Consider the following 23,767-nt stretch of genomic DNA (forward strand, 5'->3'; position numbering starts at 1 on the left):
AGATTATTTCAGCACACGAAATTTTTGAACATGAGAAGCAAGACACTTGTTGTAAGAAATTAATTGATTTACTAGAAAACAACCGAAATACTAACAATATTAATGTAGTTGAAGATTTGTTTTTTTATAAAAGACGGCAGAACGTCTCGTTGGTTATTGGTGATACCAAAATGCTTGGCTAAAGAGGTTGTAACTAAAATTCATGAAAGAGGTCATTTTGGTGTAAAAACATGTTTTGCTTTAACTAGCTCAATTTTCTTCTGGCAAGGACAGAAAAGGAATATTATCTCTTGTATAAATGACTGTTTAAAGTGTGCTCATACCAAATTTAGAAACCGAAAGATAATGAGCGAAAATTACCATATGGATGCAGAGAAACCCCATGAAAAATTTTGTATAGATTTAGTGGGTAAATTTCCTGGTAGTTGTGGTTATTATTACATACTTTCAATTATTGACGTATATGCTCAATTTATGTTTCTATCCGTTGAGAAAAGCTAATACTAGAGAAATAATTCACGTATTAGAGAGAGCTTACTTTCATAATTTTCCCTATCCACGCGATATCATTACAGACAAAGGGAGTCAATTTATTTCGAAAACATGAAAGGAATTCTCCAAAATGCATAACATTCAGCCTCATACAACATCTGCCTATTCTACACATGCGAATGGATTAGTAGAGCGCAAACATCGTGAGTTAAATCGTCTTTTACGCCTGAAATGCGAGAATGATCACACTAAATGGAGTAAATCAATTAAAGAAGTTCAGAATCTTTTGATTAATTTTCTTTGTTCAGCGATTAATCGGAGTCCATCCTAGTTATTTCTCTCATATTCGGCAACCGATTCCTTAAAAGAAATTTTCCTTGGCCTCAGGAGTTATTAAAAATTGAGCAGCAAGATAAACAGTTGTTAATTGAGAATTATTCTATAAAATAAGATCCACCGCTGGATCCGCGTCAAACTCAGTCACATGAGATCGATCTGGTGATGAAAAAAGTTCATACTCCATCAGTTCCTATTATACATCGCACGCATAAATACGCCAATACATATGTTGGACCTTATGTTATAGTCAGAATATTGAAAAATTGTGCAGTTTTAAGAACTCTTACAGGAGAAAACCGCGGAACCCACAACTTTAAGAATTTAAAGTTGTATCACTGTTCAGATGCGAAACGGCAAGAATTAATGGAAAAGCATGATATTGAGAGATCCTGTAATAGTAATTCTGATAAGCTGGACAATACCGAAACTAATTTAAAATATACAGTTTCTTTCGTTATAGACGAGTTGATCAAGAATCTCTTATTACTAAAGATGAATATTGTTATCCTTCCCCTTGTATTTGCTGCAGTTTAGGAACACTAAACCTTACTGCTATAATTGATTCTGGTGCAGAAATAAATTTTATCAGTGATCAAATTTGGTAACAGATTCAACAAAAATTCCCATCTGCGAAACTAAAGCCATATGGACAAATTACATTGTGAACATTTGCTGGAAAAGAAAACTTTCCAGTTAAGGGCACACAATTACTAACTTTTAATAATAATAACCATTTATTTGTAGTCTTGTCTTTGTAGTAAAATCAATGCGTCCAGACTTATTATTTGGGAGTCCAGTTCTACAGAAATTTCATGCCGAGTTAAATATAGAGAAGCAACATTTAAGTCTGACTGATAGCAAAGGAAATTCGATTATTCTGATTTTAAATAAACCCCCTTGTGCCTGCCTCTCTGTGATAACTGACACTGATAATATGGATAAGTTAGGAATAAGTGAAATCTTTGACAATTTAGATAAAGAAGTTCCACCAGAAGCTGGTATTTCTGAAGGTGAACTACGAACTTTTATTTATGACAAAACTGATATAGATGAGGAAACTAAACAGATGTTTATAATACTTGTGAGATATCGTCACCTTTTTTACTGATTATCCACGTCCTATAAAAATAAATTTATAATGTTATAAGATTGAACTAACCGACAATGAACCTGTCGTAGGAAGAATATATAATATTCCTCAGCTATGAGAGCAGAATTCGAGGAAGAATTAAACAAATGGGTGAAACGTAGTATTGCGGAGGAAAGATCATCCCCTTACCGAAATCCCATTTGTTGTGTCCGAAAGGCGAATGGAGTAGGACGACCAGTCTTGGACTTGCGGGGATTAAATTTGAAATTAATTTCTCCCAAGGTTCAGGTTGAACCCATTAATTATCTATTATTTCGCTTATCCGGAGCAAATTATTTTACATCCTTTGATTGTACCTCTGGCTGCTATGGTATTCGATCGCATTCTTCTCCATGTCCTTGTACCAGCTTTGTTTATTTAGGACGACAATACTGCATGCTCGCATTTCCTATGGCTTTAAAATCTGTACTAGCTGTGTTTAAGGAAACAATGAATCGATTCTTCGATGTCAACAAGATCTTATGTGATTGTGTACCTAGATGAGGTTTTGCGTTTTTCGCCGATTTTGGAGGAACATTTTGTGCATTTAGAGTCAGTATTCAACATATTTGAAAAACCAAATTTCTCATTAAATTAAAAAAAGTATAAATTTTTGTTGAAAGAGGTAAATTTCTTATTACATATCGTCAATGGGAATGAGATAAAAGTTAACCCCAAATCTAATTAACCGATTTGATGTTTTCCGATTCCTAAGAATAAGAAACTCTTAAGATCCTTCCTTGGGCTCGTATGTTGGCGCCATAAACATATCAAAGATTTTTCGAAGTTCCTCTTATTGAAGAAAAACAAACCTTTTGTTATGGACGAAATTCCAATGAATTATTTTATGAAACTACGAGTTCTCGCAAGTGGACCTTCAGCGTCAGGACAGCTGGACTTTTCCTTACGATTTCATCCTTTTAGTGATGCCAGTTTTGAAAATTTGGCAGCACACTTGGCTCAATATAAAGGACCGCCAAATGAATTAGCAATCATCGGCTATGCTAGTCGCAGATTCAAATTGCACGAATAATCATTATCAGTGTTTCAATTAGAACTCTCAGCTATACTGTATCTTTTTGAACATTTTCAAAGTTATCTTTTAGAACGAAGGACTATTGTCCATTGTGATAACGCTGCCGCAACCCATGCATTTACGTAGAAGCACCTAGAACCTAGAACTACCAGACTGATTTTAAAGTTGCAAAGTTTCGATTTGGTGTTCGAACACATTGCTGAAAAATATAATGTCATAGCAGATGTTTTGAGCCGTTACCCTCCAGAATGTAAAAATGAACTACCTGAGCAGTATTATATAAATCTGTGTATATAAAAAATGTATTTTCTTATTGTTCACTACATATTTTCTGAAGCCGGTCGCAACCTGTTTCGGACCGTTTCAGCTTTGTCCGTTTTAGCTTTGTTCATTTTATTTCAATGTTAACATTTGAATGTTTGGGTTATGTTTATTTATTCAGTATGCTGATGTTATGTCTATCCGCGCTGTTGGGTTTACGTTTACTATTTGTTAAGAGTCGGCGTGACTCAAGTGACCTTGACAAATCGAAGATATCAGCCTTCCTCGCAGTGCAGTGTTTCCTTATTTTGGCAACAGATGGGGTTGTTGCTAAAATGCCGTCAAAGCAAATGGCACCCCCTCCTTTTCCTTCGTTTTCCCCTGCATGAGGTCAGAGTTGGACAGCGCAGGAGGGGGTTGGTTACGGCTTAAATGGGGCAGAAGAGTGAAATCCCTTTCTTTTGGCTAAAAGAGAAACAGAACTGAAGAAAGAAAATAAATAAGAGGGACAAACATGATATCAGCCGTCAGCTCCGTTGTCTAGAAAGCCACTCAAATATCTAAATGTTACAACCGTCACAAACATACCATAGAGAACTAAAGCACTTGTCGCCTGTCTCAAAGGATTCTACCTATGGTAAATAACAGAATAGTGCGGGAAGAGTCTCATATAAAATGAAGAACCATGCCAATATTTAAAATAATAATAAAAAACACGGGAGAGTTGATATTCTAAATTATTTAGGTCCTTCGTGGTTTTGTTTTTAAAAAAACTTGGAATTGAAAGGCAGAAAACCCAGACCAAGATCTGAAATGTATTGACAATGTGACTCTTTTTAGTGGAATCAATTTCCTTACTTTCTTTTCAAAATATGGCCACCAGGTTTACTCTCTCTCTCGCCTTCACATTCGAATGGTCCTGGGTTCGATACTAGTGGCTGACCATCCTGAGTTTTTCCTATTACACAAGGAAAAGGCCGCAGTGTTACATTCAGCCTTGGGGACAGGCTTAGAAGGACAGGAGGGAGCATATGCCCTGCTTAATGTTGGTTTTTATTTGGGGAAATAGACCACTTCATTAACAATAGAATTAAAAGATGTGTCACCTTCTTCAGATGTGTTACTTATGTCCAAAATTATTGTCACATGTCTATAAATATGTTGTTGTAGGAATATAATTTGATAACGAATTCACCCGGTATTTCTTATAATGTTAGTATGTGTACAATCGGAAAAGACATGTATGTGGCAAATTTCATGTCAAAAGAGCAGTAAATAAGTACAATAAAACGAAAATAAAACTTTCGTGTCCATTTAGCAACATTGTGTTTTACTCATTCTAATTTTCGTATTTATAATTATTTTCCTATGAAATTTACCACATATACATTTCCCGATTGTACACATAGTATCAGTATTAAACATACCCAGCAAAATCACTATTACATTATATTCTTACAAAAAGACAGTTATAGATATGCGACAATTATTTTGGACATGAGTGTACAAGGACGTAACAGGTGTTTGTTTCGAACATTAAATAAGTGCTCGTATAAATTGAACTTATTTCCTGACGTCATAGAACTAACTACTGTTACAGAGCGACGTAAGTCCGGTGACAATACAATATTCAATTGTTACTTTCATACTTTGCCATATATCTGTTTATTTTAAAAGAAAATTTTAATATGTTTTAATTTCAACTTCCTTATCCTAAAATAAATACTAGCCTTTAACCAGCCCTGGTTTCCCTAATTGCGTATCACTTTAGGATTTGGAAAATGTGTCCAACGAATAAAAAAATGATAAAACATCTTTTAAAGACATTCTTTTGTTAATCAATTCCAACTAAAAAGGTAAAAATAATTTTGTTTATGCAAGACTAAATAAAAAGTATGGGGCGCGTCATTTTAAAAATTTATAAAGTAACTGTAAGCCTATATTAGAGCGCATGCAATTCTTTTTAGTCGCATAAACATTTTTTTTTAAACTTTTAAGTGCGACTTGATTAATGAAAGAATGTCTTTAAAATGTTTATTATTATCTTTTTTATTAATGATAATGTTTGCGTCCTTGGCATAGGGTGTTTATTTTGGTAAGGTACTGTATGGTGCGTTTCTATACTACTAGGGTATATTAAAATTTAGTTTCCTATGCGATACTGCATACATTAAACAGCACTTAAAAAAAGAATTACTACCGAATTTAGAGTGTTTCTATGCTAATAGTAGGGAGACAGATTGAGGGTACCAAACACCCCTACCGTTGATTGAGAAATATTTAGGTGTCGACACTGACGAGCAACATCTACATTTGAATTTGAATGTTTTATGGGCTTTAGACAATTGATTCAGACCGGGAAACATGGGGGACAGAATGTTGGAAACAAGTAGACCTGTCTCTAGTTTGATTGCCTGGAATGAGTAAGGACTTTTCCCCCCTTGGTAAAACCTGCCGGAATTGGAAACAATATCAAAGAAACACTGCTTCGAAAAGAGAGGGAGCAAACGTGCATAAATAGATAGAGTCGGATTTAGGTTTAGTGGGGCCCCAAGCTGTTGAAGTTAATGGGGCCCTTTATGTGTCCAGATGAACATAGGCACTCTACATACAGCAATGAAGAAACTAGAAATAATTTAGAAAGTAGACTAGTATGAGGAGCCCCATTAATTACATGAACGTGGGCTACACAGCAGGAAGCACTGTTGCTACGTATATGTTTTATTTTATTTTTTTTAATTTTCTTATATTTTAGAAATGTATATATCCAGTTTATCTTTAGATTTTGGGGCCCCCAAGAGAGCGGAACCCTAAGCTATAGCTTGTTTAGCTTATACGTAAGTCCCGCACTGTAAATAGTATACATATATAGGTGCGGATGCAAGGGTGGCTATAGAGGCTATAGTCCCCCCTTGACGCTCAGGTATATACTGGATAAAATGGGCTTCAATCCTGTTTACTCTGGATAAAGAGGCAAACTATGGTTTATCTCCTCCCTTAATCATATCCTGGATCCACCACTGTGTATATATATGTATGTATGTATATAATTTGTGTGTGTCTAGTATGTTGTACGATGGAAGCTGATGAAAGAGCTTTATACCAAATTATTCTTGATTTTTTGACAGGTAAACAAAGAATATTTCGGGGATTAATCTATCCTAAAGATTGTAGCTTATTTTTTTCTCTTGCATGTATATTCTCAGCCCTGCAAAAAGTTTTCATTTCTTTCTTGGAATAGATAAATAAAGACTTTGGTTCGACTTCTTCACAAATCTTTGTCGAAAGGTTGACTTTATCGCTACAAACACAAAATACTTCTTCCCATAGAAACCATCTACAAATACACTGTACTGCTGAAACAGAAACCATCAACCAAAGAGGTCATAAATTTTGCCATTCGTCGTGTTTGAAGTTCCCGTTCTTCACAATGATTTCCTTCCTCCTGCCCCTGTTAAGAAGTTCAAAGTATGTTTTCAAAAGGACTGGCTCCCGCTGAGAAGGAAAGTGGGATGAGGAATGACTATAGTGCCATCTAGCAGTTAGACGGCCAAGTACGTGAACACGAAAAAAATCTGATTTCTGATTTGTGTAGATTCAATGATGAAGGATATAATTTCTCATCGATTGTGTGATGGATGTCTTTGGAAATAGCGAAAAAATAGTACAGTAGCGCACAAATACAAAGATAGTACTCCATTCTCAAAAAAGCCCAAAGTTTTTAGCTCTTTTCCTTACTGTAAAAAAACAGAAGACTTTTCCCTCTAATTTTGATCATTTTCTTATGGAAATTTGGATTATAATTATCTGTATTTATAAGAAGAAAATATCACGCACAGCGTTCAAATTGCACCTTTACAATGAGGTGCATCATATTGAGTGAGCTATTGAGACATTTTTGCGAAAGAAAGAAATGAAACAATGATTTGCCTAGAAAATGGTTGAGATCCCATGTTAAATTGAACACCAATATTCCGGCCGCTGTGGCGCACTCCTTCTCCCTCTTAAGTACCTCATGTTTATATTGTAAAATTATCTTTCTGACATAAATAATCTTTGAAAATAAGTTTAAAAAAGAGAAAAAGAAATAAGTGTGATATATAGTGTATTGTCTTAAAACAAGACTATTAAATAATTTTGAACGATAATTTTGTGCAATTTTAAATCAGATAATAATCATCTAAAGATATAAAACTACAATTATTTCTTCTTCTGTTTTCTATATTTTGTGAAACGGATTTATTGCCAGAAAGTTTAAAGAAAAAATTATGTATCTATAAACCAACGTTCTCCAGAATCTACAGGTAACATTAGCTGTACGAAAATACATTGGGTGTAAGATTCATTCACGTCTAAATATCCAAGTTATCTTTCTTTAGATTAGTGTAACTATGTCTACGAAATTTATCAAATTTGTTAGCTACATCCAATTAGACCCTTTTTTTATGAGGGCACACCGTCATGTTTCCGAACACGTAACCTAGAAGGATTAGTACAACAACATTATCCATGAAAACACAGAGATCCAGCAGGATCTTCACGAAAAGTGACTAGAACCAGCCCATAAGTACGTATTTTTTTCTTCTGGGGCAGGCATGTCCGCTGGTCAACGAGCTCGTGGTGCATAGCGTTTATGGGGGAACGTGTAGACACAGAAATTTCCGAATATTGAAATAGCGATGTCGCATTTAAAGATGTTCCAGTTCCAAGAAACAAAGCCATCAGACACTATTGTTCGCTCTTTTTTTATTTCGACCTATGTGTCAACTGACCTTGGTATATATATATATATATATATATATATATATATATATATATATATATATATATATAATATTTATGTGTGTGTGAGAGAGAACAAATTGAATTTTGCCTCCCCCATAACACACTCGTATCTATGAATCTGTTGGATTTCACAACCAAGATAAAGAATGGGTCCTAGCCAAACAAGTTCAGCTGGCACTTGGGTCGAAATAGAAGACAGCGATCAGCAGTGTGTGGCCATTTACAGCACAGTCATTGGAACATTTTCAAATGTAACACTGGGGTTTGCATATTCGGAAACTAGCTTGTCTTCTCGGTCTTTCTATACGCATATTGCCTAGGGAGTCTGTCGGTCACTCTCCTGCCTAAGGGGCCTGTCGGTAAACAATACGTGTTTCATTGCAGTTTCTCGTCACTGCTTGTTGGGATCCTGATGGATCTATGTGGTTCCACGGCTAATATTTGGTATAAAATTACGCAGTAGTCAATAGATGAAGAAAGACCAAAAGATCGAACACACTTCACTATGCGAAAGCAAAGCCTACTGATGACCTACATAGACTACTGTTTTTTTACATACCCATATCAAGCTTGATACTCATCGTTCAAGAAATACGGAGTAAACAATGCTTTGGGTGGGATGCACTTTGTGCAGAACACCACCGTCATAGTCACTCCCAGGAAAATATTACAGCCGTAACTACGGGTGTTCAGGAGAATTTAAATATGACAACTCGTAGCCATTAAATGCAACGGGACATTGGAAAAGCCATATTATACATTGTGTACAAAGATCTGTATCTAACGTCATACACAATACAGTTAGCCTAAAAGTTGAAACCGAATAACCACACACTACGTCGTTGAATCGTTAATTGGGAACTAGGGTAAGAAGTGGAAAATAATCACTGGCGACCTGGGTGGAAATGTGTACAAAAAATTTCCCGCATATTTGCCCAATTTAAACATGGTGTATTCGAGAAACCAATGCACCCAGACAAGGTAACTTTGTATTGTGGAGAGAAAGTCTCATTGATCCATATTATGTTGAATATGTAGATTCGGTCAATTGGCATAGATATCCAGCGAAGATTAGGCCCTTTTGCGCAATGCGCTGAACGCTATTGATGTTGACACTCTGCGGTTACAACAAAACGGTGTAATGTCACACTGCCACAACACAATTGACGTGTTGATTGAAAATTTTGGGGATCGTATAATTTCATCCAAGGCGGGCAACTGGATTGTGTGGTTTGACACCTTTGATAATTTCTCTCTAGCTATTTGAAAGAATGAGCGTTTGCAAACAGCATAAAACAATTTAGAACATCAAGAACAACACTGTCAATGCTACGACAACAATTGACTTCTGACACAGCGCGATCAAATATATTAACAAAACATTATCTTTAGAAATTACAGAAGAACATTTGTCATACATTCCATTGTTACCAGGAACATTGATTATTTTCATTTCAATACTTAAGTCTTCACAATTGTTTATATATAAAGGGCTTAGTTCAAGTGCTAGAAAACAAACAGAATTGTAATCAACTGGAATACTACGCGGATATTTATTTATAAAGAAAAGAGTAAGAGAAAGTAAGATAAAAATTCTTACTTTACATAGAAAATACCACGGTTTAGGCAGTCCATACTTTCCTGGAAATACGCTAGTGCAGTAATATGTCATAAAACCATATAGCAGCATATTAAAAAAGGACATCAGAAGTGCAAGTGCCAATGGAACATTCTCTATTCTAGAAGTCCGAAACATGGTGGCCCAACTAGCGCCACTACCTAGAAAAGAAGAAATCTATATTAGTTTCTTAATTGTGAAATATCAAAGTAAATATCGTAGAAACTTAGCAATACAGTAAAATGCCAATGAAAATATTGAATCGTATTATGTATTTGAACTGACGTTTCCTTAATGTTCAATAGAAGTTGTTAAGACGCCCACAGCCAAAATATTACTTTTCCGTGAAATACATATATAAGAATATTTTATGTATATTATAGCATATTTTATTTTGGTACACCACTTCCTATTCTATTGTACACAGTAGATTTTAGTCTTTACGTTTAATGTCACAGAAATACATATATAAACAGGTCTTCCTATGGTTGCAGTTTCACCTTATTTGTGCTAGTGGTTCAAAAGTCTAAGGGACGTCTAACACACTGCCTAAGCGATGTCTCACTCTAATAGCTAATTAACAGAGAAAACATGAGTATCATTCCTTAATATTTCCAAATTTTTTTTGGTCCTCAAATATACATTTGAACTTTTATTAGGGTACATTATTATTACATTTTTATTCAAAGCTTTGGAGAACATTTTTTATGTAAAACCAGATATTAAGTTTTTATTTAAGACGATTAGATAATACACTTCGTATCAGTCGTCGAATCTATTTTTTAAGAATATAATGTATTTTCATTCACTGATTTAATGGAATAAAATATGTATTTCCGATATAAGAAAATCAAATGTATTTTCCGGAATTTGTCAACTAAAATGTAGCTTGTAACTTGTGAAGATACCTTAACTATTTTTCTAACAAACGTGGTAATGCGCATACCCAAAAATCTGCTTCTGTGACAATACCTACAAGTTTTGAAAGTATTTTAAAATAAAAGTCGATTTTTTATCTTTATTGGGTAATTAGCTTCATAGTAAGCTGTATACGGTTTATTTTTTTTTACTAAAGATGGAATGATATTAGTTTGTTATACAATTCATTGTTATTGTATAGTTTCGACAGTTATAGTACACCACCGATTATATACACGGAAGTGAAAAAAATACTGTAAAATGCTTTCTATACAAAAACTATTAAAAAATCAAAAATACAGGAGTTAGTTTGTATAGATTATGATTGTTAAAGTTTGGTTAGGAAAATTGAACATACTGAGATGCTACTATTTCACTAAAATTGCCCAATTTAACCTTAATATTCAATGATTCTATATTCGGTGTTAATCAGATACAGCATAAAAAAGCAACAAACTTTTTCTGAAACCTAAATGTTCCATTTGTTTACACGGAAATTACCTGTAGTGTTGAGTAATAGTCACTACCCTTAATGGCTAAAACTGTAATCCCCTGTAGGTCAAAGTTAATTAATAAAATAAACATATAAGATGTGAGATTATTAATGGTAAAATTGATTGCGAATTATTAGTATCACAGATTAACCTTCGTGTTTACTGTTGGCGATCTTGCTCTCTTAATTTGCAAGTTTCTGGGAAACCATGCTTAACAAATCTTCTTTTACAAAGTAGAGCATGATTACAATACTGCATCAAGAGGCTTTATCATTTTTACTTCGAAACGAAACCTTAGAACAGAACTTAAGAGGGCTTATTTTATTACTTACTTTTTTCTTTCTCTTGTAGCTTATTTTTCAGTTTCAACCAATTAGATTTGTTCTCAATGAAACGTACTGAATAATAAATAATTAAATTTACCCTACTTGAGAATTAGATGGAAACCGTGTTGAAGAGGACACTATCACCATTCATTAAAAACTAACATACATCGAACCATTACGCAGTATCCTATAACAACGAAGACAGAAGATGACATTCATTAAACGAAGGATACTTGAAATTTTAAACATGTGCTATTTTAGTTACTAGTAAAATATCACTGAATAAGGCAAATTCAACTTGAAAATTAGTTGACGTTAAATGTTTTGTTGCCTTCCGAAATCGTAATACGGACATTACTTGGATCTAGTTTTTTATTTATACTAATGATAGATAGATGAGAAAACTGATTATTTTCTGAGATATTGAATCAATTCCAAACAGCCGCCTGTCACTTTATATGTTGTATTTCTTTTCTATGAATACTAAAAACGGAAAGGTATATAAATGCTACTTCCAACCTGAATACAGGGTTACCAGAAGGGACGCAACATCTCATAAGGACACAGAATAAATTGCAAAAATGAGACTTCTAAAGATCCTTACTGTCGTGGTTTATATAATTCAATATTGGAAAATGAATTACTTGTAAATGCTTATTACTTTTTATTTCATTAAAGACTTATGGGTGATTATATTTATACTATCTTCGCTCGTGACACTGTGTTCATTTAAAAACTTGTCTCTATATAAATTCTACCTCTTTTTGTTCTATGGTAACCAAGTTTAAAAAGGAAAATAATGACTTCTGCCGATTCCAATTTACAGAAATGATTATAGTATAAAATAGCATTTATTACTGGATATTAACTAGAAAAGCATCGATACACATTACCACTTTTTCTTTATATAAATCGATATTGAAACAGGAACTACTTATAAGCTAAACAATTTCTGATATTGGTAGGGTGTTTTGGGTGATCACAGGATGAATACTTCAGATGCTATATCAATTTCAGTAAAGGATTTTTCGCTATCTCATACCACTTTCATTCTATGCATATCAGTATTCAAAGCAGTAACAGTTGATTTCTATCAACGCAGATTTCAATATAGAATTAACGAAGAGTCGGGAAACATTATTACGAGGCTAAATAGATCATTAAAAAATCACTTTTCGCAATGCTTTCGTTACGCTATATATCGAGAGGTCTAAGGACGGACGTAAGTATTTGTTTTATAAAACGTCCGAACATTATAGATAACATACGTATGAAGAGTATATAACTAAATGTTTTCTACTAAAAACATGCAACGAATTTTCTCAAAGTTACAGAAATTGAATAAAGCACAGTACCAAATGTAAATTTAAATTACGTGATGTTATATTAAATCCTGTTTAAATGCATTTATAATTTCTAGAGGGGGACACGTTTGGTGGAAATCTTCGTTTTCATAACGCGTGGGAAGAAAACACCATATCTTTATGTAGAATATGATATCAAACATCAACTTTTGTTCTATTTGCAGTTGACCAATCAGTTTTGGAATGACAATGCACTATTGATAATTGCGATTTGGTCTAAAGAATAGCATGTGAAGTCCAATGTTAGCAATATACTCTGGTTAATATTACTAATAATAAGTAATATAAATAATTGGAATCAGGTCATTTATTTAGGATACCATGGTGATAATGCATGAATAAATTCAAAATAATAATATATTTCCAATTACTACTAGATATTTGGTAAATGTAAATCTACGATATACTAATTTCAGCTCTCAGAACTGAAACGAAAGAGAACGAAATAAATCGTTGTTAGTCAGTTATTCGAACGGCTCCCACCATATAGTAAAAATCTTCAGCATGACTTAATGGTAATATTTGTTTATTATAACTGCTGCATTGCTGTTCCAAAATTACTTTGGGGAACGTTGTGTGGTTTTGAGTTTGGTCAGTAGGTATTCAGATTTTTCAAAGTAATTAAAATATTTTGCGTATGATTTATATAATACCTAATGATACATATTTAATTCACTACATAAGTGCGTCTCAATGTAGTATTCGCTAACATTTAAAAAAAGGAATACTGACGAGAAAATATTTAACGTTTTTGTGGCAAAAGGCACACTCAATTGCAGATCATTAAATATGTGGTGAATTGGCGCGCTCAGCACACATGTGGTTATGTGATCGACCTCGTGTGGAATTTTAATTGCATAAAATTAAAAGAGTAGTTATCTCCACGTTTACCATTTGGAAAGCACTAATATTATATTTGACAAATCGAACAAACTCAAGTGTCAATATAAACGTGTAAATCACGAAACTCTTTTATTGCATTAATGTAAAATTTGTTTTCTGATCGTCCAGATATATCGCAAACCCTACCTTGGAATTTTATTGTAGATTCAAACATGGAATAAATAATATTAGAAAATTAAATATTACGTACAGTGAGAATAGACAATAATAACAATAAACTTCAAAGCTTCATTGTTAATATATCACATAGTAATAGATATGTACAAATGGAAGCAAAACAATCTTAACACTTTCGATCCTAGGATAATCTGACCTTGTTTATTACAGTATCCTTGGTGTTATAGACCTTTCTAAAAAAATTGTAGCATAAATAATAATAGACGCACTAAACACACTGCAAACAAATTTTCGGACATTAGAGTTTATTACGAATAAATAATTTGGTGATGTAAGAAGAGGTAATTTGCTACACGGATGTTTGAAATACGTGTTTTTTTTTGAACAGACGAAAAAATATAGAAAAAGAATACTCCCTCTGTGTGTGAAGTGCGAACAGTGACAACAGTGTGCAATAAGAAGCAGGAAATCCTCGGGACGGACTTCCGAGTTCCGTTATTCTGAGGATTTTGGAGGAAAAAAGAAAGGTATATATACGATGGAAGGAAAAAGTAATAAAAAGTGCTCAAAATCAAGAAAAAGTAGTGTTTATTTTTTGAAACTTTTCCCGCCAACTAAGATAGCGCTTTGCGGCTAGTCTGTCTCCTCCCGGGTGCTGATTTTTCACAGCACCCAAGTTCTGATGTACTCACCTGCTTTTTAAATTTCGAATTCAAGATCTAAAACTGGATCATCAATTTCACCTTTCGAAGGGATCTAAACGGGATCTTTTCGAAAATTGTTACTTCTTCTATATTCATTTTACTTCCTTCAAACGAGATAACTTCTTAAAAATTAAATAGTTTACGAAAGAAATTATTCCATTATATTTTCGAGCGTGTTGCAATCAAACGGTGAAAGTTAATCACAGCAATCAAGGTATGTTACGTTAGCAGTATTTCTTCAAGAACTGTGTCTCAATAAAATATTTAACACGGCGGACAACCCATAATAAGTTACATAGGGGCTATTACGTAAAAAACGAATTGGGCTTCGGCGTTTTGGAACAAAGGTACAAACGAGTCTGATTCGGGCTTAGGATCGATAGTGTTAATTTACCCATTTATTCTTTTCCGTATTTTGGAAACCTTTTTCCACTTCAAAAATGAATACGTTTTAATTGTGTTTCTTCAAATATTATTTTAAAACTACTTTGTAGTAATGGCTTCCAATGCATTGCGATGAATCTGCCATACATAATCTGCCCATCTCTCTGACGCAAGATGAGTACATTTATGAAAGTCTACCTTGAAGTTGGCGAATTAATCAACTTTTTTATATCAGATGTGTGGCATATAAATGATAAATACTACCTAATTTTGATATATCGTGAAAATATAATGTACTGTTCAAGTACGTACATACACTGGGGAGAAATTACTAGCAAAGGGTGCTCCATGAGTAACCTTTCCTGATTGTTGAATTGATTTTAACGTCCCTTTCTGCAGTGGGGATATATGATACGGTACAAATTTGTTAACGTGGAATTCGAACCACATGAGATCCCGCTGGGAATCGAACCTGAGTCTCGCAACACAAAGGTGCGTACACTAACCGATTAGCCACGAAGGAGCTCGTGACTCTTCCTGTAGAAGAAAGACTTTTCGTATTAATAGCAAACCATGGATCATTATGGTTAAATAATTCGTGAACGATTCCTATTAAAAACAGTGATATAAGTGTAAATTAGGATGACAAACAACTTTGCGTTTTCCGTGACAGAATATTCACTTGTTGGACATATGACAAGCAAACTGGCAATACAACTCTTAGACCAGCTAATTGTATTGAAAGGCTTTATATCCAGCACGAACAACCAGTTTTGATTAAACTCAGCCGCTAAACCACTTTATAATATCAAACTCGGTGTCATTTTGTTTCCGTGGCCCCTTTCTTAGTAATCCATGACGTCTCGATAATGTTAACCTTAAGCTGTATGTAAGAAGTATTTGACATAAAATCTACTAATTAGCATTTGCTAAGGAGATAATTCATTTTAACTGGGATCGCTTAATACAGATGACAATAGATTATACTTGGCAAATGGCGGCCCATGACTCGTTTATACAGCTGTACTGAAACAATATGTTCTGCAGTACATGCACCGAAATACGTAGAAAGAGGGTCACTGCTTGGGATCGTTATATTATGTCATAGTAGGTCAGGTAAATCTTACAGACACATTGAAAAGGCAGAAATACCTTGAAATTTTACAAAGATTTCTCATAGTTGTAAACAATGCATTTCAGAACACCATAGAAAAAGTTTAGCAAGATCACAACTAAATTTATCAGTTTTATGTGGCACAAGTTTGATTTCAATTTAAAACAAATGCTCATTTTGCCGACTATGTTTCTAGAGCTTCAGACCTAAACTCAATGAAAATTTTATCCGCAGAATATACTAGAAACCTATAAGAAAAATGACATGAAAACCGACAAAAGAGAAAAGATGATCTGTGAGAGCTATTTCTTAATGCGTATAAAACCGTGGTATGTGTAACCGATATGTTGTTAGCGTAGATAGCTAGTATATCAAGAAGATATGAGCCATTGCAGAACCAACGGAATTTGCATAAAATTTCATTTTCAATAAAATTAATATCCCCAGCTCATGAGAACGTCTACGCGGAGCTGCTTCCTCTCAACAATTTAGATTTAACTTTTTTTTAATCGAAGCTTAAAATGTATTTAGTAATTGTATAAGAAAACAATTGCTATTATGGCAATAATGTCATGACGTATGGAAACAAAGGTAGTGTACATTTCAAAGTCACAGATCTAAGTAAAATTTCCAGTAGAAATATATATATTTCTTTTTACTACAGAATAGCATTTATTTTAAATTTACTTATACGTATGGAGTTGGTATTTGAACTATTCGTAGTGACGCTATAACAACAAAGAAAATAAATCCCATATAATATTCTTGAGAAGACATTAAAGTCTGTACTGTCTAAAAATTGGACACAAAAATAAAAATAATAAACGCAAATTATGACAAAGGGAGGTCTGATTGTCAAATAAGCTACCTTGCCCATTAATGTGTCATCCATGTAACTTTATAAAGCACCCAAAACATATTATAAATTATAAAATATACCAAGAGTAGAATGCAGTACTTTGAAGCACACACACACACACACACACACACACACACATATATATATATATATATATATATATATATATGTCGATAGATATAGACATAGATAGATAGATTTCAGAAAGGAAATAACAAAATTTCCTTTTAAAAATATACTTGAACCGAAAATAACATAGAAGAACAAGCTGGAATACGTATTTTTCCACGAGAATTAGATTATTGGCACACTGTAAAACCTCTCTTTCTATGGCTGTAGAATACAAATGTGATTATAGTTAATAACCCAGCTAGACATAAGTGTTTTTTTCCAAACTTCGCAAACGGCACAACTGTTATTTACCATTAGAAAGAGTTAGTTTTTCAAAGTTGGAGAAGTTACGTTCATATATTGAGAAACACGTTACGAGTTTTATCACCTCTTCTACCCCTTAAAACCGAAGTGTTCTATTTCTAATAAGTAGTTCTATTTCAAACAACACTCTTACGAAAGAACATGTGACATTATTTTTCTATATTTTGGAACCCCTCTCTCTGCCTTACGAATCGCATGCTAATCAAAAGTGACTTTATAAAAATACCAGTTCGAAGCACGCACGAGTAATCTTCCAAAATTAATTTGAAACAGTTTCTTCGTTTAATTTTCTAATTGTACAACTGACATGAAATGTATTTTTAAATATTTAAATCGTTAACTACAGAATGACGCAAAAGTGTACATACACCCTTCTAAATGTCAAAGAGTGTCCGAAATGACAATGTCCTTTATTTAGGAGTGTCTCTATGTGTAGCGCAACTTATAGGAGCTATGAGAGAGCGGCGGCTGTTTTGAAATCAGTCATTTTGGATTTGTTTTACATTTTCAAATAAAAAGGGAATCATGCCAAATAGTACTTTACACTGCTATTTCTGAGGAATACACCTGTGGAATCCGCTTTTCGATATCTTTATTCGTGTAGGAGATACAATCTGTTAAAATTTGGGACACTTGTCAGAGTGGGAATTATACCATATGCTCAATATGACATCCATTGCGTTGGATACACAATCGGATTATTGCAGGGTCTGTGGATCACAAGAGGCACATGCTCCTAAATACGTTGGCAGAGATGGGTTATATTGTTGATTTTTATCCCTTACACTATTGCTTTCAAATAACCCCATAGATAAAAGTGAAGAAGTGTGAAATCAGAGGAACGTATTGTCAATTCCACAGGACCCTTTCTACCTATCCATTGACCTGGAAACTGTTCAAACGAAAACATTCTTGCCTCAGTAGCATAGTGTGGAGGTTCACTGTCCTGATGGATGAAAGTTGCGAAATCAAACTGCGGATACAATAACGTTGGAATCACATAATGACGAAGCATGTTAAGATATCTCTCCCCATTCAAGTTTCCATTAATAAACACCGAACCCATAATTCATGTATCCCATATCCGACTCCAAAACATTACTTTTCCACCACCAACATCTTTACAGGGATCCACACACGAAGGGTCTGCATATGAAGAGTAACGATGATACTGTTTGTTTACTCCCTCCCCCAAGGTGAGTAGGTGAATTTGGATTAAACGGGATCGGATATATCGCTGTTCACCTCAGCCACCCGTAAACTACGGATTCGATACTAATATTGGCCATTTTCAATTATTTTGTATCTTCCTCTCCTCCTCTCCCAAGTTCCGGGTTAAATGCGGATTAAAAGAGCACCAACGTGTCGATGTTCTTCTCAGCGACCCCGAAAACTATAGATTCCACACGGTCATTTTTGATTAGATTTAAAGGCCACACCATCTTCTCTTCCCCTAAGTTCCACCATCAAATTGATATGATAAAAAAAGCACTCCAGGTCTGAACGTCATATATATATGAAAAATTTAATCGAGATCTGTCGAGTGCTTTAACAGTGATGAAGTCACAAAGACAGTCATTTCCATTTTTTAAATATTTTTCTCACACCTTCCCCTCCTATACTTTGCAATGTTTGAAATGACGGAAACATCCTACGGATTCATCCATCAGAACCTTATCTATGATGAAAGTTGGATCAAGATAGGTCTGGTGGTTCAAGAATTATTAAATTTAGTCATTTTTATATATTTCCCTTCGTCCCCTTCGCCTACTCTAAGTTCTACGGTCAAATTGAAATTATAAAAAACTTCCAAATTCGAACCTCACTTATGTTGAGAATATGACTGAGATCGGTCGGGTGGTTCCAGATTTATTAACTCATGAAGATTGTCACTATTAACAACCTACAACCGTCGTGCCTAAATTGCATGGGGATAAGACGATGTTAGACGGTTGAAGATCGTTACTACTCACTATCTGTAATGAGTAGGATCGAAGTGGAACATAAGGAAACCACATTAAATTAACTTTCAATTAGATCTTTGTATTTTCATAAATATCGTGTATGACTGTGGTTAATCGTAGACTGTGTATAAACGTCAGATCACATATCTTAAGCATCTAAGAAGTTAACCACGAATAACTCGAACATAGCTGAGATACACATACCTTCGAGTAGATGACGCCTGGAACGATGTTGAAGTTCTGGATGATGAATATCTCGTGCTGCCAATAGTCTGTAGTTGCTGACTATTGTTAAACCATAATCCACTTTAATGGTTTACTGGATACTAGTAGATCTCCTTGATCTAGTCGTAGAATGGAATCACAGCTGAATGACTACTGTGATTGAAGTATCAGTGGTTCTCTATGTTGATACTCAACTTATGATGATCCACTTCTGACCTAAATCCTTTAGGACCATGAGTTTTTATACTCGGTTTCCAGACATCCTGGAATTCACGTTGTTGACTTTTTGTATATCTCAGCTATTGGTAAAACCTTGGTTTCACCCGAATTACATCGTGATCAAATTCTCAGACCAACAACTTTCTGCAAACTTGACGATTATGCCACAGTCAAAGTGTGTCAATGTTACAGCATTACAACTTGATGACAATTCATTCCTTAACCAAAACATTACAAATTACAAATCACAATAGCATACAAACTGACGACTTAGCGTCTAGCCGTAACAAACATAACATTTAACACATATACAAATCATTGACGTAAACACAAACACGTGTTTACATTATGTGACAACATTTCAATTCTTTATTCTGATATAACATTTAATAATTAAGATGATTCCTTTCCCAAAATAATATGTTCCAAAATAATATTAATCGTATGTATCTACATGCCCCTCCTTCAAAATGAGGGAACTCCGTTCTCGAATCAATTTCTTTCCAGAAATTGACTATAAAAATAATTGACTATATTTATCCAACAACCTGTATATATATATGCATTTAACTATTTATCATATTTTTAAAAAATCTTTAAAAACATCATTTATTTACATTCATTTTTTTAAAAAAAAATACTTGTCGAGAGTTCTCATAAAAGTATCGGCTCCTGCCATCTGTTGAATTATATACATAACTACATGTAACTGTCTAGCACTTCCTGTGCTCTGAAATACACATACATATATTTTTTGTTCTCGTTCTCGGAAACTTTCCGTTGCTTTTAGTAGCAAAGTCCAAAACAGTGTTTGTTATCTCAGCACTTGTTTCACTAGTATCAGTGTCCACATCACTGATGCTTTCAATGAATATAATACACTTTATTATACACTATTTATCTTGTTATAGTACACTAATATACTCGTAAACAACGTCTCTTCCTGTTGCATGATTTTACAACACAAATAAAATTTGAAAAATATTAATCACTTCACTATTAGTAAGTTTGCTATCCGTAGAGTTAGCAACTCTGCGTCACTTCCTTCCGTAGATTGATGTATCAGCAAAGTTTTTTGACAATGACATTGAGAAAAGTTCCACGTATCATTCTATTTGCCGCGTCGCTTCGATAGTTACAGTTGACTATAAAGACGTGTCCGCACTTTTCGTTAAAATTTGGACAATTGTTCACAGGATTACCACATCACACGGTCTTACGTAAAATTTTTCACTTCTCGAGTTCGTGGATAAATGTCTATCCGTGTTTTCCGTCTCGAAATTGGATAATTCCGTGATTTTTAGTGCATCCCTCTTAGTTTTGGTGCTGTGAAACCTCTCGTGTATACCAACAGTGTCTGAGTTATTGTGTGATACCTCTGTATGTTTGTGATAGTGATCTGCATTATTTTCTGTGCAAATAGTGTGCTTTTCAGTGTGATTTTTATCTACTACTGCATATATTGGAAATAATCCGTAGTTCTCTGTTACTAATATCGTCATATACCTTATTTTTATTTTCTACACCTCCTTTCTGTTCTTTCTTTCTACTAAATTTACGTAATTTAATAAGTACATGTATTATAACTATAAACGTCGCTAGTACTAATACTGTTAAAGATGTTAATGCAATAGTAAGTACCATAATCTTCTTCTCCATATTGCCTGTAAATATAAATAACTAGTTGTGAAATCCCGTTTTTATTTATCTTAAAACTAATATTGCTAAATCTCGGTCTATGATTCTCTTCTGTAAAAATATTACATACTTTTCCCATAGGCCTAGTTTCAATGTTCAAAAATCGTTCATTATTCTCTATGAAATGCATAATCGATGCATATTCTAAATAATGACTAGTGTTCTAATAGTTATGTAACCTATTCGGATACAAAAATGCTATCCTCGTTACATTTTAATTCGTTTGACGCCGTCTTTCTCATTTTTTTTAAAGTCGTAAAGTCCTACATTTTCATGCATATTTATGTTCTTAAATACACTTTACTGCTAGTTTTACTGTTATCTGTAGGTAGTATTATCTTTATTGATGTTTATTCTATCATTCTTTAACATTACAACGTTCTATGTAGTTAGAAATTATTCATAAAGCATCAAAAATCATCGTGAATGAGAGTAACTCGTCATCAGTAGGTGTGGCCTGTTGCTATACGGCGGCCATGTTCTTAGAAGCTCCGCCCCCTAGCAACCAATTCATCTCTTACGCGAGAGTAGCGATCCCAGTCGCACAGCAAGTAGTAACTTTTAGTGAACTGAAATGCCACAAACTGAATCTTGTATCCACATGAATATTGAAGTTATTCATGAACTGAATACTTTAACTTATTATTATACTAATAATCCATATGCCAATTGATCATTCTATAATAATAATAAATCAATAATTCTACTCTCATTTTTTAAAAAAACTTGAATTTAGAAAATGAATTTTGACAAAAATAACGTGTTTACATACAACTTAATGATAATTATAGACATGATGCATTATGACTGTATTCTATTTTGACTATTCTCGTCTATTATCTATTATTTTTCTTACTTTTCTATTCAAATTATTTACTTCCTTTAACGACTTTTTCATACTTTTTCATACTTTTTACGACTTCTTATTCTTGATTCGTAAGCTTACTGAACTAGTCTATATAACTAGCATCTACAATATCTATTATTTATCTATTTGTCTAGCTTTACTAATAGACAATTCTTTCTACTTTTTCCTCTTTCTGCTTTTCTTTTCCATAGCTTTGAGCTACAAATTTCACTAATATTATGCTGTTATATAAAATAGCTATTATCTATTTACATGCTCTTATCTATTTTTATCTATGATGATCTATTTACTATGCTTATTATCTATTGCTCTCTTTTCTACCAAAACAAAGAGTTTTGCCGTATTCGTACTGCCTAACCATTTTTATTCAACAACTTATACGTTTCACCAAATCAAATAGACCAATCCTAGTTTTGTCTAGGATGACATAACCTAAGCTTTTCAACTCACAACTACCTCATGCTGTAGGTAAGTATTCCCAATTGTTTTCATGTGCTAATTAAATATTCCTTTTCAGGTTTTTATTGCAACTTAGATTTTTTTTCCAAAAAAATTCCGTTCTTCTTCATATTCAAAAATGTAAAACTTTTTTTTCATAACCCAAGGCACATACAATATTGATTTACATACTATGCTTACTTCATTAATACTTATTGATGATTATTATTATGATTGTTATTATTATTATTATTATTATTATTATTATTATTGATTTTGAACTTTATACTGCCGAATTGATCTATAAAGCTTACAATACAATACTAATAACAATAATGTCGTCGAAATTAATGCTATTATTATTCCAAATATTACATATATGATATACTCTGTTTTTAGATGTAGTTCTGGGATTGACGTATCGACTTTCAATTTTAACAATTTTTCGGTTAAACTATTTAACTCTTGCGTATGCAATGTAAAATTTACTTGCCTCTCAGTCCAATTTCCAATCAATTTAATAGGTTTATTTTGAATTTGAATTATCCGCTTAGTTGGAATGACCAGTTCTCCTATTATTATGTTGTCAAATTTTTCATAATTTATGAAATTTGATTTAGATTTAGTTTGATCAAGTTTTGTTGAAGTAACTTCTTGATGTACACCCACTTTTGTCATGTACGCTTCATTTTCAACAGAAGAATACATCACACCAGCGTGTGTATATCGGAATATCACATTCCCCAAAAATTTCTCAGAATTCTGCTGGCATCCTTCTAAAGAATTATTTAAAATCATATGGTTCAGACATTTTGCTTCACTATCCATATTTATGCTTTCACAAAAATATAGAAAACTTAAATTCGCATTTACTTTTATCTAATGAATGATATTTACCTTCCGCCAAATAAACTGCTTCCGGTAATTCATAAAATATTCTGATATTATTTATTAAGTAGCCCATTGATATTACGTCGTACATTATTGAAATACTAGTATCATATATTATCGGAGTTTTTAATATTAAATCAATATTATTTTCTTCGTAATGATATTTTACTAAATATATGCTAGACA

General features: G+C 33.4%; 1 protein-coding gene across 1 annotated transcript in view; it reads right to left on the reverse strand.

Moving 5' to 3' along the window:
• The window catches only part of LOC145691552 (phospholipid-transporting ATPase ABCA3-like), a 212,285-nt gene that overhangs the window by 29,786 nt on the left and 158,732 nt on the right, over positions 1-23,767 (reverse strand). Inside the window, exon 7 of the mRNA XM_081766959.1 lies at positions 9,643-9,821. Within this exon, the coding sequence (XP_081623085.1) occupies positions 9,643-9,821 (179 nt within the window). The remainder of the gene's footprint in view (positions 1-9,642; positions 9,822-23,767) is intronic.

The sequence above is a fragment of the Thermobia domestica genome, chromosome 8, assembly GCF_964235325.1.
Source record: "Thermobia domestica chromosome 8, izTheDome1.hap1.1, whole genome shotgun sequence".
Classification (NCBI taxonomy): domain Eukaryota; kingdom Metazoa; phylum Arthropoda; class Insecta; order Zygentoma; family Lepismatidae; genus Thermobia; species Thermobia domestica.